This window comes from Rhinolophus sinicus, chromosome 12, assembly GCF_057876585.1.
Source record: "Rhinolophus sinicus isolate RSI-liver-muscle chromosome 12, RSI-T2T, whole genome shotgun sequence".
Taxonomy (NCBI): Eukaryota; Metazoa; Chordata; class Mammalia; order Chiroptera; family Rhinolophidae; genus Rhinolophus; species Rhinolophus sinicus.
In genome coordinates this window covers 35,135,610-35,151,180 of record NC_142512.1, presented here as the reverse complement: position 1 = coordinate 35,151,180, position 15,571 = coordinate 35,135,610, and the positions used below count along the sequence as shown (strand labels likewise).

At 36.6% G+C, this 15,571-nt stretch overlaps 1 protein-coding gene across 16 annotated transcripts in view; it reads right to left on the bottom strand.

Annotated features, from left to right (window-relative positions):
* SPAG9 (sperm associated antigen 9) overlaps positions 1–15,571 on the bottom strand; it is a 110,450-nt gene that overhangs the window by 53,498 nt on the left and 41,381 nt on the right. For 11 of the 16 annotated variants that reach the window (XM_019730987.3, XM_019730983.3, XM_019730991.3 and 8 more), the window contains 2 exons: positions 11,872–11,966; positions 6,140–6,290 (listed from right to left, as the gene is read on the bottom strand). In XM_019730987.3, the coding sequence (XP_019586546.1) occupies positions 6,140–6,290; positions 11,872–11,966 (246 nt within the window). Of the gene's footprint in view, positions 1–6,139; positions 6,291–11,004; positions 11,377–11,871; positions 11,967–15,571 lie in introns of those variants that run through there. The other 5 variants (XM_074320536.2, XM_019730998.3, XM_019730997.3 and 2 more) reach the window with 2 other exon arrangements.

The following is a 15,571-nucleotide window of genomic DNA, read 5'->3' as shown; positions in this document are numbered from 1 at the left end:
CGTAACTCACTTCAATGTGGGGGCCTGGATTGGGTCCTGGAACATAAAAAGGACAGGAACGGGGAAACTGACAAAATCCAAATATAAATCTACAGTTTAGCAGCTAATGGTAAGTACTGTGCTGTGGGGTTTCAGAACAAGCCCCACCAAGATGTGCTTCTGTAGTATGTGGATTGTTCTGAGCTACAGGCAATTTTAGCTTCAGGCTCAAGAGAAACTTCTTCCCCTGCCTTAACTACCTAGAAGGTCGTTAGGAGACTTGCCCATAAAGGATTATTAGAGATAATCTATAGGGCAGGACCAACTTCCATTTACTAAGCACGTGCTCTTATCATCCTGCAATGACCCCTGCAGTTCCCCAAGGCACCTTACTGCATCCCTAGCTCAGAGGTCTTATGTTCCCATGTTCCCTCTCAAACTTTGAACCTCTTGTGGCATGTGGGGTCTCTGACTCTGGTATGTGGGCTTCCCGTACATGTGTATGTATTACATTTGATTGTATACTCTTGCTAATCTGTCTCGTGTCAATTTGATTATTAGACCAGCCAGAAGAACCTTAGGGTAGAGGCGAGTCTGTCCCTCCCCTCAGTGCCAGTGTTCATTTCTTAGTTGGGATAACTGCACAATGATTAGTTAACTATGGTGGACACTGGATGATAGATAGACGAGAATTCTGGACTACTTTTGCGATTTTTCTTTAAGTCTAAAATATTTCAAAGTTAAAAGTTAAAAAACTGAGAGCTTTAACTCAGTTTGAGAATTTAAAATTACACATGCATTTTATAACAGGACTCTTCAATCACAGAAGATACAGGCATATGATTCAACTACTATAGAGAGTCAAGTTTGGGAAAAACTAAAGAAATAGGAACAATTTAAGAACTTAACCACAAATGGAGGAAGTGGAAAATTCTTCTGAACAAGAATGCCGGCTCCGTGCCAACATTTCCTGTTCTGTATGCCAAGCACATCCTCTGAAGAATGCAGCACCCATCGACCACTGGCTTCACATACCAAGACTGCTAACAAGAGCTTCGCACAGCAGCTCTACCAAAGCATTTCAGGTCATGTGGTTTAATAGAACTCTAAGTAGGTATCAATCCAATTGCTTTTTAGTTAAAATCATTTTTCTCAGTTCTAAAAGTCACATTCTGCCAACAACTAACAACCCAGAAGATTCTTCAAAGGAAAAAATACTTTTTTGGAGTATATACACGTATGCATATATGTACACGTGTCTTTGGGCATGTGCAGGAGCATGTATACGTACAGGTATAAATACATATATGTGTGTATGTGAAACTGGATGCAATCTGTGAAATCACTGCCAAATTGAAACCAACCAAGGTGTAGAAAATAGCATGAAAAAGTTTTATGTGTAGGATATTAAAAAAAGATATTTAAAACACTTCATTCTCTCTCTTTCCATATTTGGGCATAAGGGAGGGATATGTGAATTCTAAATTTAACAAAGCAATAAAGACTTTATACGACATTGCCAATAAGGGTACAAATGGCTGCAATCCCTTTGGCAGGTGACTTGGCAATACCTATCAAAATCTTAAATACATGGTTCGATCCAGCAATCCCACCTATGGGAATTAGAAATACAAGTACAAAATTATGTACACGGTTATCCACTGCAGTATTGTGAGTAATAGCAAAAGACTAGGAAAAACTGGGGTGTCCCATCAACGCAGCACGTTCATTGCAGCTGGGGTATGTGATACCTTTCCCCACTGCCTTTCCCCTGCGATTCCGATGTATCATCTTCCTTCACGCCCTTGTTTTAAATTTCTACCTATTGGACTCTTCTTCTAAGTCTAAAAACAACCCAGTCTCTCCCATCTTAAAGAGTACGTTTCCCGCTACCCTGCCAACTCAGGTTATCCTTTTTCTCTCCTCCCACTACAACACCTTTCTCGAGTAATCTATACTTTCTATTTCCTTCTTTCATGATTCACATTCCCTTTCATTATTAGCCCTGCACTCAAAGTGCTCAAACCTACACCTACAAATTCAGTCCTCGTCCAACTTGACTTCCCCACACCAGCCGACACTGCTAACAACTCCTTCCATTCTAAAACTACTGTCCCCTGACTGCCACGCTGCAGTCTCCTGTAGTCTCTCTTCTCTGCCACTACAATGCCTCCCTTCTCTGCCAGTACCCATCTGTCCCTGTGTGTCTTTTGCTTCTCCATCCCAGACTGCCCCACGCTCACCCATGCTGCTGCTGCAGGAGGACGCATCAGGCTTCCCCACCTGATCAGACTCTGACACCCTAAGCCTGTGGCCTTTCCTTGGGGAGACCCTCATCACCCTGTTGAGGATCTGAGCCCCCCAGCCCAGGCTGTCCCTTTGCAAGGATGTCCTTCACATCGGCGGGGCCCTGACTATCTACAACAGGCGCTCCCTACATGGACACCCTCCTGACCTTGCTTGGGTTGTGATACTTCCCTCACCCTGCGCACACTTACCTTGCTCTCCTACCTAGGGGCTTTAGGGCTGAAATGTGCAGAAAGAAAAGAGGGTGGACAGTTAATGCAGTACTACACCATCTTAATAATTAGAGCTTTACAGGAAGTCATGATATCTAGGAGGGCAAGTTCTTGTTCTTGCTGTTCTTCTTCAGGACCGTCATAGGTTATTCTTGGCCTTTGTTCTCCAATCCTTCTTTATTTGCAGCTTGTTCATGGATGTAATTCAGTTGGATAAACAACCCTATCTTAACATTTTTGCCATCCCAGCCTTTGCACTTTTATAATAAATTTTTAACAGAACAAGTTTTGGTCATTTAACATAAGAAGTTACTTTTAACCCATTTCACTAGAAGCCCCCCGCAAAAACATTCTGTTAATGTAATATAAACCTTCTCTGCTTTTTGCCTTGAGCTGATCTCTAAATTAGACTGAAGACCATTAACAGGGTGTCAAGGAAGTCTTTATGTGAGCTGTGCATTTAGAATGGCCTCGAAAGAGAGTACTCCTACTGGTGGTAACCTAAGCAGGACACAAATACGTAGTGAGAGAACTATCAAAGAAGCACCTGGACGCAGAGATCTGGAGTTCAGGGAAGAGGTCAGGGTCAGAGATTCAAATTTGTGAACATCGATGTGTGGATGGCAGTTACAGACGTGGAACTTGAGCGGCCCAGATTAGAGAGGAGGGTTGAACTTTAAGCCCTGGGGAACTCAAACATTTAGAGGTCCAAAACCAGCGATGGAGAAGGAGCAGCAAAGCAGTGGGATGGAGGGAGGGAGGAAGAAGGGGTGGAGGAGGGGGGAGGGGAAGAAAAGGGGGGGGAGAGGGAGAGAGAGGGAGAGAGAGAGAGAGAGAGAGGTGTCTCCTGGGAGCAAAGTAAAGCAAAGTATTTCAAGAAGCAGCAAGAATTCAAATGTGTCAAATGCTGCTACAGGGTAGGGTGAGAGATTTTCCTACTAGATTTGGAAAGATGGATGTTTTTGGTAACCCTGAGAAAAGGGATGTCGGTGTAGTAGGCAGGACTGAAAGTCTCAGGAGTGGGATGAAGAGAAAACAATTGCCCCTCAAACCCCAAGTTTCCCCGACCTCAGCGCCTTTACAGATGTTGCGATCATCCTGAAACACATTCCTCTGGACACACGCACGTCCCTCATGCCAAGGTCAGATCCCCCCTCCCTCAGACAGGCCTACAATAAGCGCCCTCCCTACTAACTACTCTCTATCCCCTTACCTTGCTTTCTTTTAATAGTACATAACAGTACTTGAAATTCTATTACTTCATTTACTTGTTTACCTATTTGTTGATCCCAACAAGAATATGATAAATGAAGGAATAATTATGTACAAACACTTCTTTTTAAGGATAACTTGTACATTTTTCTAGGTGCTTCATTCTTGGCAGATTTTCCAATACCTGAAGGTATAACCTTATTGACTACAACTCTCTTACAGTGAAAAATTTGCAATATAACAACAAAGAAGGTCCATAATTTTACAATCACTGGCAAATCCCCTTTACGGCCATTCTTTGGCCACAAAGTTTCCTAAAGCTATTTCCTTGGTTATAACCCATCATGCGGTTTTCTCACAGAACATTTTCACCTTAACCTCACGTCACAGAAATTTTGTACTAGTAAAATTAATAATAGATTCTAATTCTCACCTTCAATTCCTTCATAATGAAGGCAAAGCATGCCCTAAATATAGCTAGGTCATCTCCAAAGGTCTCAGAAAAATGCAAGTTGCAGAATATATGAAATTAGAAAGAGTCTAGTCCAGTTTCTGTTATGCATGGAAACCAAGACTAACGAAATGGGTACACTGTGAACTAAAAACCCCTGACTCTCAGCCTTTTGCCAAGTTAGAGAAAGACTTCTGGTTAATGACAAGGGCTCAGGTAAATTATATAACGTCCTAATTATTAGACACACTTTACAAACTGGACTTTTGCCATTTTGAAATGTACCACTTTAGCCCTTCCTGGAAATCCATATCTGTTGAGTCTTTAACTCATTTAGTGGCTCCATGTCCAGAGTAGAATGAGACAGGATTTTATTTTAGAAACTCTCTGGGGAGTACCTGCATTACTATCTCTGGGAGGACACACACACAAAAAAACCACCTATGCCTAAGTCCATATTAATAATCTGTTAATCAGTTTATAACTTGCCAGTAAAATTCTGCCACAGCATGTCACTGGATTAAATAACAAGAGAATTACAAGAATCTTCTCTTCAGGTGGATAGTAATTAAAATATTGTTACCATATGGTATACACTCTTGATGTACTAAAAGTATCCCTCCTACTCAACTTTTTTTAGGAAAGGGACAAGGCAAGTAGGCGATTGAGAGATGGGTCTGTTGGAAGATCTATGAAATCCACAGGCAGTGTGGCCATGGGAGTAAAGAATGAGAGCTCCCTGCGGTTATGACTATGGACTGACACTGAGAAGCTGCAGGATTAGCTTCTAATAAATTGAGCAAAAAAGAGAAGGGAAAAAAAGTGAGGTCAGTCTTACTGCTAAAAACACTTTTCAGGCAGAGAAAAGCTATTAAATATTTATTGACTGCTTACTGTTTTGAGTACATTTCAAAGGTCAATGGAATGATTCTAAATGCTTCCACCTTCTAGAGCTGAGAAATAGACCATTTATTTATATTATCCTAAAACAGTCTAATAACTAAAACAAACAATTCATTCAACAAACATGTTCTGAGTAGCCACTACGGGCTAGGAACTTTGCCAAGTGCTAGGGATATGGCAGCAAATAAACTGCATGGATTTCATGTTCTTAGTAGAGAGAATCAGACAAAGTCAATAAATGAATGAGCATTTCAGAAGTATCCTACAAGCCATCTTCAAGTACTTAGACCACGATAAGTACTTTGGAGAAAAAGCAAGGAAAGTAAGATGTGATTCATTTTTATTCATTATAGGTAGCTTGTTCATTTTACGACAGAGTAGATTTTATAATTTAGTAAGGTTCGTTTATAAATAATATTCCCTTTATAAGCATTCCACTTTATAAGATATAGAATTTATCTCCATTCCTACAGTATATTATTTATGTATTATACTATCTTTACACCATATACCATATTTACAACTTATTTTATGACAAATTCTTGGTCAAGAATGTATCTATAATGAATCAACACCAGGCCTTTTTAGCTAAACACAATGTACTTTTGGATGTTGCTTTATGAAGGGTTTTGAGGAAGGAACTTTTTTTTGTTTTGTTTTTTGAAAAGTGAAGTCCCACTGAATTGTGAAGCTTCCAACAGTGAACCAAGGACTTCAGGTGGCAATGATTTTCAATTCTAAAAAAAATTAGGCTCACTAGTCACCCCACACTAAATTCATATAATGTAGCCTAGATCAAATAGAAATTTTTGTCAGTAGTGCCTTTAGTATACTAATCAAGATTTAACAACGCTTGACTTTGTTTTCCTATAACTTGAAAAAGAATAGTAAAAAACTAAAACTCTTTGGGAAGAGCTCATTTCCAATTAAAAAAAAAAAAAGACAGCTTTACAAATTAAAATATATACAAACTATTTCATTATTATGTTTATTATGTTCTGGTAGTCTAGTCTTTCAATTTAGAGAGAAAAACTTATGAAATGTAAATTGAAGACTTCAGCAGAAGAAAGCTTACCTTCAGGCTGGTATGAGAACGCGGCTGACTTAATTCCTGAAATTTCCATTGCTCTGATCCAGGGGTCTCACCACCTTTCTGAGTATCAGGTGTAAGCAATCCGTCTCCAGCAGGTAATGGAAAAATCCCTAGTGATATAGGGCGTTCTTTTCTATTTAGAGAGGGGAGAAAAAATTAAGCATTCGTTCATTTTTAATTCTGTTCATCATGACTATAAGCAATAAGCCTGGCTGTCACTGCCTTAGAATCATTACTCTTAAATAATATTGTCTGCCTATCTGAACAAGTAGACTTACCAAAAAGAAAAAACAGGGTCTCAGAAATTTAAATTAGCCCCAAGAAATCGACTAAGAAAAGTAGTAAGAAATGGTCTAGGAAATCTCACAAGTCACTGAGGAGCTCCTTGCCCAGGAAGCAGTCTGTGGTCTGCTTTCATGGTGAGAACTGCTAAATTTCACGCATACTTAGGTTAGCCCTAGGGGAACTTGCAACGCCTCTGCCTCTTCTGGAAGTGACCGCAGGCCCTGCTTCTAGATTTCCTCCCTAGATGTTTTCCCAACCTTCTTCAGGGTATGCCTTTTCTGCCTAAAGGAGTATCTACATTGATATGATCTAAATCAGGGCTACTGATTAAATGGTACAAAAGAGCTCAAGAGTTTTATCCCCTATATCAGGAACCCATGTATGAGTTCCTTTTAATTACAGTACATAAGAGAAAACCATTGTCACTTTTTCCAAACAAGGAAGACAAAAACTATGCAAAACTAGTTTCCAATGCTTTGTGGGAAATTTCAAAGAACAAGAGTTATAATTTTAATAATAATAGAATTGCAACAAGAAACATCCTTTGTTGATGCATAGAAGATTCTAAATCAAAGGGATTTTAGAGGGTGGAAACAAGCTTACTAACAGGTCAGCCTGGGTCATTAGCTCCTAAGTGTGGAAACTGGAAAGAAATGAGACACTAAAGGTCTGGGGCCTCCTGGAACTTGTACCTTGTAACTCTACTGATAAGAATGTAAGACTAGAAACACTGAGGTTATAAATAAAAGTGGGAAAATACTCAGTTTTGTTAAATAAGTCTTTCATTCTGTACACTGATTTTTATGCCAAGAATTTAAGCCACTTTTAAATGTGTCCTCACTTAACAAAGGGTATGCTCTTCCATTCCTAATGACAATCAGAAAGGATTAGTATTATAAAACTGTCAGAACACTTTCTTTAAGATTAGGTGAAGCAAAAAGGCTTGACAGACTACATTTTATTAAAGTTGTATGCACAAGAAAATAGAACAGGATTTTTCTCTCTCAGAGTTAATCATTCACCTCTTCTTCACACCTGGAGTACTTTTCCTATTTGATTCGAATGCAGGTAGGCAGCACAATTAAAGACGGATTTTAATACCTAATCCGAGTTTGTGACTATGAGCAGCCAAAACAACCAAAGGATAAAAATTAAAGTAACTAGTCAACTATTCTGTTTACACCAATTATTCCCAAATGCTGATTCAGCAATAGTTTTTATAAGTCCATGGCAAAAAGAGGTATTATTTATGATATCCTTATTAGATAACACAGTATGTATTGTACACATATACATTTCCATATATCATAGAACCTGTTCTTTCTTGAGAATGACTCTTTTCTATATCTTCTCTGCTTCTTTGATTTTAAATGCCCTTTTTTTCCATCAAATGATAGTGACAGTGATTGCAGGGGAATTTTTTTAATGTCCATACTTGGCAAAATAAAAAATTATTGACCTGATGTTTATCTCTCAATTTGAGGGGAACATATTTTGGGAACTGAATATCTAAGCTTCTAAGAGCTACTAGATGACATACTTATTTTTTAACATATCTGAATGACTTAAGCAAAAAAGTGACTGCGAATTTAATGGATCGAGTTTAATGGAAAGCTCTCTAGCCCCAAATGCAAAGAGAACCAAGAAGATAACACAGACTTCATATGAATCGTCACACTCTAACAGAAATCAAAATACAGGCCAATCATAAGAATTATCTTCTTACATCAATGACAACATATTCATTTTCACACATATCAAATACTGAAAAAGTATAAAACTATTGGGAAAGGAATCTGTAAATCTATAACCCAAAATACAAGTAGAATGCACGCTTCTTTGTATGGCTTTTATTAATCATTCAGAAGCTGCTCTATAGGGAGGGAACTTTTCTTTAGAGAGTAGTTAGTAGCCATCTGTCAGGAGGACCAATGACGCAATGACTCCAAATCTAGAAAAATAATCTTACTACATACATGTCTTCTCGCCTCATTTTACTGATAGATTACACTAAGAGTTAGGAGCAGGGAGAAGAACATGTAATTATGTAAGCCAGTTAGAATCCTACTTGTGAAAAGGAACCCCAAAAGGTGAACGTTAGTCTTGTACTATGTAGGTATGCATGTTTGCTACTCTATGTATTAAATGCTTCAATAAAACTCACAGAAGGAACCACAGAATGGGACACATGTGGAAAATTATAAAGTAGCAGGTTTAAACCTCAGGTGTTTCAATATGCTATTACTGTCTAGAAACAAAGCTATCATCAACTATCAAAACCCTTGTTACATTCTTTTGTAAACTGCCTTAGTTCCATGTGTCCATTTTTTAATTGGTTATCTAAATGTATCTTACATGTATAAATAATTTCACAAATAAGTTTTGGCTATATTCACATTTAAAATACATAATCATTAATAAAATCTCATATATAGTTTATATATATATATATAAAAAGACAGGGAAGTAAAAAAAAGGTTACATTTGTTCAACACCATGTGGCACTGAAATGGATGATTTACATGATCTCATTAATCCTCATAAGGAAATAGGGATTATTTTCCCAGTGTTCAGATTATGAAAAGAGGCTCAGAGACTTTAACTAGCAATCAGCAGAGATGGGATGCAAAATCAGACAGACCTGTTTGACTCGAGGCCCATGTACTTTCCTTGGAACTGCCTACTTCTTAGCAATTCAATCTTAATACTGAGACATTGACATCTTTATTCAATAAGAGTAACAACAATGTTTGTGTCAAGGAACTTTTTAAATTTAATCATAAATTATATCATCAATAAAATAGCGAGAGCTAAAATAGTTCTGCTAAAAAGGGGTACATATAAGTAATCTACTGTGTTTCCCCAAAAATAAGACCTAGCCGGATCATCAGCTCTAATGTGTCTTTTGGAGCAAAAATTAATATAAGACCTGGTCTTATAAGACCGGGTATGTAATATAATAAATATAATAATATAATAATATAATATTATAATATTACATAATATAATATAACATACTATATACTGGGTCTTATATTAATTTTTGCTCCAAAAGACACATTAGAGCTGATGGTCCAGCTAGGTCTTATTTTCGGGAAATATGGCATGAAAACTATTTACCTGTTTAATTTGCCGTGTATCTTGTAACTGATTAAATACAAAATAATCACCTCACATGATTTTTAAAACCACCAATGGGATAAGAACCTCAGATGAGGAAACTCAGGCACAGCAAAAGTAAGCAAGTTGCCAAAGGTCCTATAGCTCACTTGTGGTACAGCATGTGTCCCCAGGCAGCCCAACTCCAAAGCCTGCTACCCAGCGCCCAGCATGGCAAGGCACAGCATGGCACTGCCTTCTCAGACGGAACTGAAACCTAAGACAGCCCTTTAAAATTAGTCTTATTTTAAGATTCTACATATTAAGGTATTTTTAATTTCCTAAACGCCTATATATACATATACATACATACAAATCTTTTATGTGCTGAAATATATACAAATGATAAAATTAAGGAAAAAAAAAAGGCATTTAGTTTCAGACCTTAAAATTTAATTTCTAGGCATTGAACTAATGTTGAACATGAATTGACCTATGAATTAAAAAGAACACATTGAGGGAATTTACTATTTTCATTCATTTTATTTATCTAAATCCCACATGGGAATTGAATATTTTAGGTAAAAATTTAAATAATAAAAGCTATCCACTATGAACTTTCATTTAAAACCATACGAAAAGCAGAAAACTGAACAACAAATAGTTTTAGCTTGGTAAGTTAGAAAACAAAATAAATCGAAACCTTATACCTCTAAAATGTACAAGATGGTTCTTACAGGGTACAAGTAAAGTGAAAAGCAGAGAAGCTACAGAGATTACTGACTACCCCCACAAGCAGGCATGAATATCTGTCACCCAAGTCTACAAAGAAAGGGCAACATCTGACAAAACAATAGTGAATAGGCTTTGTAAAGCTTTCACAACTTTGATGTGTAAATGACGGGGGGCGGGGGAATGCATTCCTTGCCCTAAAAGGTTTAAATCCTTCCACTCTAAAATATATTTTGTTTTAGAAGGAAAATATTTAAATTGTCAGTTCCCATGAGCTGCTATCAAAAATTGCAAAAATGATGCCTAAATCTCCATCAGTCAAAAGACAATTGGGACAAAATTACCGGCCTATGTCTAATCGAATGCAAGTCCCAGCATAAAAGATATTTGTCCCTAAATATTCAGAGGCTAAATCAGAGGTTGTGTCAACTTGGACGGTGCTCCACTCTGATCTCTCTTCACACTTTGAACACTCTGCTTAAAACAAGACCACACTGACCTTGTACTTATGTATAAGTACAATACGAAAATCCTTTTCCTAAGTCGTGGTTTCCAAACACAAAGCTGCATCCCCAAGTGATAGCCAATAAAGGACTATAAAAATAGAAATCCTAGCTTCAGGCCATTTTCCATTGTTTCAATCTGCAACAGAAATGGTTACAAAGCAGACCCAAGAAGCTAAAAATTGAGAAAAGCCAACTAAAGGGGGATTCTAAGAGAGACTGGAGTACCTGAGTATCCTTGGTAGGTTCTGCGTCAGAGCTGGCACACCGGTAGAAATAGAAAAGTGCACAAGCAGCAAAACAGAGAGCGATACTAAGATAGCAGAATTAATGACCACCGCCCCGCCAACAAAGCCAAACACAAACAGCAGCATGCATCCAGGACTCATGGCGCTGTGCTGGCATGGTGAAATGCCCGAACCAGGAGGCCTACACGGGGGCCAAAGGGGTATCTCTGTAGTGAGGATCTGTCATTCAGCTGCTGCCACAAAAACAATGCCATCAGCAGCAGCTTTCCACTTCATCCTGCAGCAGCTCCGAAGAGATGACGTCATCCCGTTCTCCCCACCTCATAACCATGGAGCGGCTGCCCCTAGCATTTGTGCAGCAATCCTGAGCGACAGCCAGCCTATTAACTACTATGTTCCTCTCCACTAAGAATCCTAGCTTAGCTCATTGGCTACAATGCTAGGGGATCTACATAATTTATTCACACTCCTACATCAAACAAGTCTCGCTAACCCTTTCAAACCTGCCTCTCTGTAACAAAAAGGATTTTAAACCAGGAGAAATGAAAAAATTTCAGCGTTCCCACAAATCAAAAAAGCTTAAACCTAATGCAATCTGTTAAGTATTCGAAAACAATTAAAATATCTCATTACGCTGCTTATATGGCATGGCTCACAATTTACCTTTTCAATAGTGAAAGCTGTTTCTATTTTTCTATGCTATTCTCTCCTATATCATTCCAACCACAGTAGAGGACTTTTCAATCGGCCTAACTATTGTTCCAGGATTAAAGCACAGAGAGAAACAGAAACAGAAACATTATTTACTTTGCTTTTTCAAGGCAAAAGGTATAACAACAAAGCTTACCTAATTCTACTATGAGCTGTGGACTCTAGTTGATCACTCCCTGAGAGCTGATGAAGTTTTGTTCTTTCTAAGTGTTCCATATAATTATGGATCATCTATTTTGAAGGAAAAAAAAAAATTAAGACTAATACCTGGAATAAAAACAATGTTTTAACAAGAGAAACATTTTTGTATAAATTTCTTACTTATCATATTACCCATAGTTCCATGTACAAGAATATTAAGAATGAACTTTTTTTAATGGCAAAATAATATGCAAATGATTTACATTTAAGGGTGCTGGTGTCCATAAAAGTAGCCAACATATTGCTTAGCATAGCAGAAACTTTTTTGTTTACAATATGTGATGTCATTAAATGATATAATTTTGACATAAATAACACAACTTAGGAAATAGACACTGGAGAGGTGGTGATCAGAAACTACTGATTAAAAATAACAGAGGGCATTGGAGAAATCCATTCACTAAAATGAGAAACAACAAAGAAAGGAACATGAAACGAAAAGAAACAGACAAGGAGAAAATTCAGAGATGCCCTCAGAAGAGCTTTCAGCTATGAAAGTTTTTTGTTTAACAAAACCATACCAGTATGTGATGCTCTTTTCCATTTTACAAAGGATTCACAGAGTAAAGATCACTTTCAATGTAGTTACATTAATTAAATACCAAGATGTGCACTTCTTATGTCTACAGATATAGCTGAAAGAATGCTAAAATATTTTCTCCTTTGAGTGCTAATTTACTAGTATCACTACTTAATATAATTATAATAATAACAGCAAATTAAAACAAATGAAGAATCAAAGCACTTTGATTATGAGTCTTGGATAAGGAACCATATGATAGACAAGCTGACTCTGTAAGTGAAAACTTCAAAAATATCAAGTACACAAACTGCCAAGAAATCCTATTGTCCTATCTGATTCATTACAGTTCCACTTTTAAGAAACCCAAATCTGGAATTAAAACATATAAAATGCACCAAATTACAATAATAAAATCAAAAGGCCTTTGCTAGATGCTAATGTGATAAGAATAAGAAAAAATGAACTTTAAAAAATAAGAAAAGGCATGCTAGCAATTTAAAGGAATGTAAATATTAAGAGTAGTCAAAAAAAAAAAAAGGTTGACGTCTTTCTTGGTGATATTCCTTGAATTCTGAAAACTGTAGCATGGAATTGCTTTGGAAATTTCAAAACCGTAGCTGTATGAAGGTGGGTTTCAATCTTAATAACTTAAATATTCATTGTAATATATTAAAAAGAACTACTGAAAGAAAAAAATGTTAAACAAAATTTAAAATCTGTTTTTCAAAAGCATGCTTTTGTTGTAAAAATTTTTTTTGGCATTCATGTACAATAATTAAGAAATACGTAAATCAATTTGAAAGTGTTACTTCAAATAAATAAAGCTAACTCTGACGTATGAGTTAAGGTGAATAATTCTATCAAATCAAACATTATAAAATAATTAATCAGGCTGCTCCCCACTTGAGACTAGTCCAGGCAAACAAAAATGAATATAGAATCACATGGATATATGGTATGTATTTTTAAAACTTTTAAATTTACATACTTTTTATTTTATATTTACAGTTTGGTTTTTTTTACCACCATTTAAAGAACAGTTTTGCAGAAATACAGTTTTTGTCTGTGTCAGCAAGCTAGAAATGTTTTCTTCTTGTATCAAGAAGAACTTTAAGGGAAAAAATTTAAAAGAGACTAATATAATAAAGTGATGGTTGGGCCAAATATCAATTTACATTTTCAAAGAGTTTTAAAAAACCTAAGTTGAATTCTTGTACACAGGATAGTAATCATACGCAATTGATTAGTTCAAATGGAAGCATCCAAGTTTCGTTAAGCATTCAGATGAAGAAAACAAACCCCCTTGATTGTTTTTATATTAATCTATTTATTCAATATAGAAAAATGAAAAGAATTATAAACTGCAAAGATAGACTCAGTTCTATTCCCAAATAGTCCATCTATAGATTATTCTTGTCTTAAATGATTAAACAAATTTTTTTAAATTTAGAAAATGTTGAATTTGAAACCTTCTTCAAATGACTGATCTCAAGTAATATCAGATATTTTCTGACATTCCAAAATGGTCTATGTAATGAAATTGGTTCCAACCCAACTAAACTAGTACTTAATAGGAGAGAATAAGATTGACAAAATAACAACTAACATTTATTGAATACCAACTACAAGTCAGCCAGTGCATTTACAGCCATTGCTTCATTTAATTCTCATAACAATATTTCAATTTTATAGGTAAACTCCAGTTTAAGGAGGTTAAAATAACCAGCCCAATCTGACCAGCTAGTTAATGATAGACCGTGTTCTAATTGCTGTTAGCCAGTGGCTTTAGGGCAAGAACTCAGGTCCCTCTGATTCAATCGTCCTGAGCAGGTAGTAAGCATTATAGGACTCATGGTGTATCTGGCCTTTCAGTCAATCCTCCAGGCAGGCAATAAGCTCATTGTCCTTTCTTCCTCATACCCACAAGAAAATCCCACACCCTAAAACATTTCCTGACGTCTGAAATAAAATATGCACTATATCCTATAAATGCACAAAAAAGTCAAAAAATTAATTATACAATAAAAATTAAATTTTAATTACAGGGCTTCACAATGTGGCTTTTTAATTTTAGTTTTTTTTTTTAAAGTGAGTGGGAAGGCAGGATCAGTGCAGTCAGATAGAAGAGAGGAGTAAGAGAGTAAAATAAGACATGCTTTAAGATAATCTACTATTGGGTCCGCAAGCCCCTTCTCTCCTGATCTGCAATTCTCTATTTTCTCAGATATGCACATCGATTCACACATATTCAGAAGTCAATTCAGCAAGAAAGAGTTGAAGTCACGAAGAAGGATCCCAAGCACATTGTCTGGAAAATCCCAACTCCCCTCCCACCTAGAGAATCTTAACAGCAGAGGTTGACTTTCAGCTTTGGCTAAAACTGAAAAGCAAGGCAAAAGTGAGGTCATGGACCCTTTCATCATGTTGGCCTTGAATCTTTCCATATGCAGCCCAAGAATCACCTATCTATACCCACAAAGCCACTATTCTTAAAGTTGTTGAGATGTCATAAAGCAAAGAGGCACAGAGAAATTTCTAGTGCATTTAACATCCATGTGTTCCATAACCTAAAAGCATTACTGAAAATTCAGGCAATGGAATCAGACAGACCTAGGTTCAGATCCAGTCACATATTAGCGTGGGATTTGGGACAAATCACTTCATATTTTCTTTCTAAACTTCAATCTGTAAAATGGGGATGGATGATAGAGTTTGGTCAAAGAATGATTTGAGAATGCATTTAAACATTCCGTGATATAAGCCCAGGGTTCAAGTTTTGGTGACTAATATTAAGAATACGGACACATGGTGACCCGAGTGACTCACAATTACTTGATGCTTCTATTTGCACCACTGCCCTCTTTAAGGCATGTCTTCTTTTAAGCAAATTCAGTAAAGTGTACAAAATTTTGGATTTGGTTAGAGAACAGTTATTCACATTACAAAAAGAGCCATAGCAGATGGCAATGTGTTTGATAAAAGTGCAATTTAAACATTTTTGTGCTTATAAAAAAGGTTACTTAGTTGGATGTTAATAGTAAAAAATGAAGATTAAATCCTTCTTATTTCCTTTCCCTGAAGGTTTACAGAATTTACCTTTAAAATGACACTT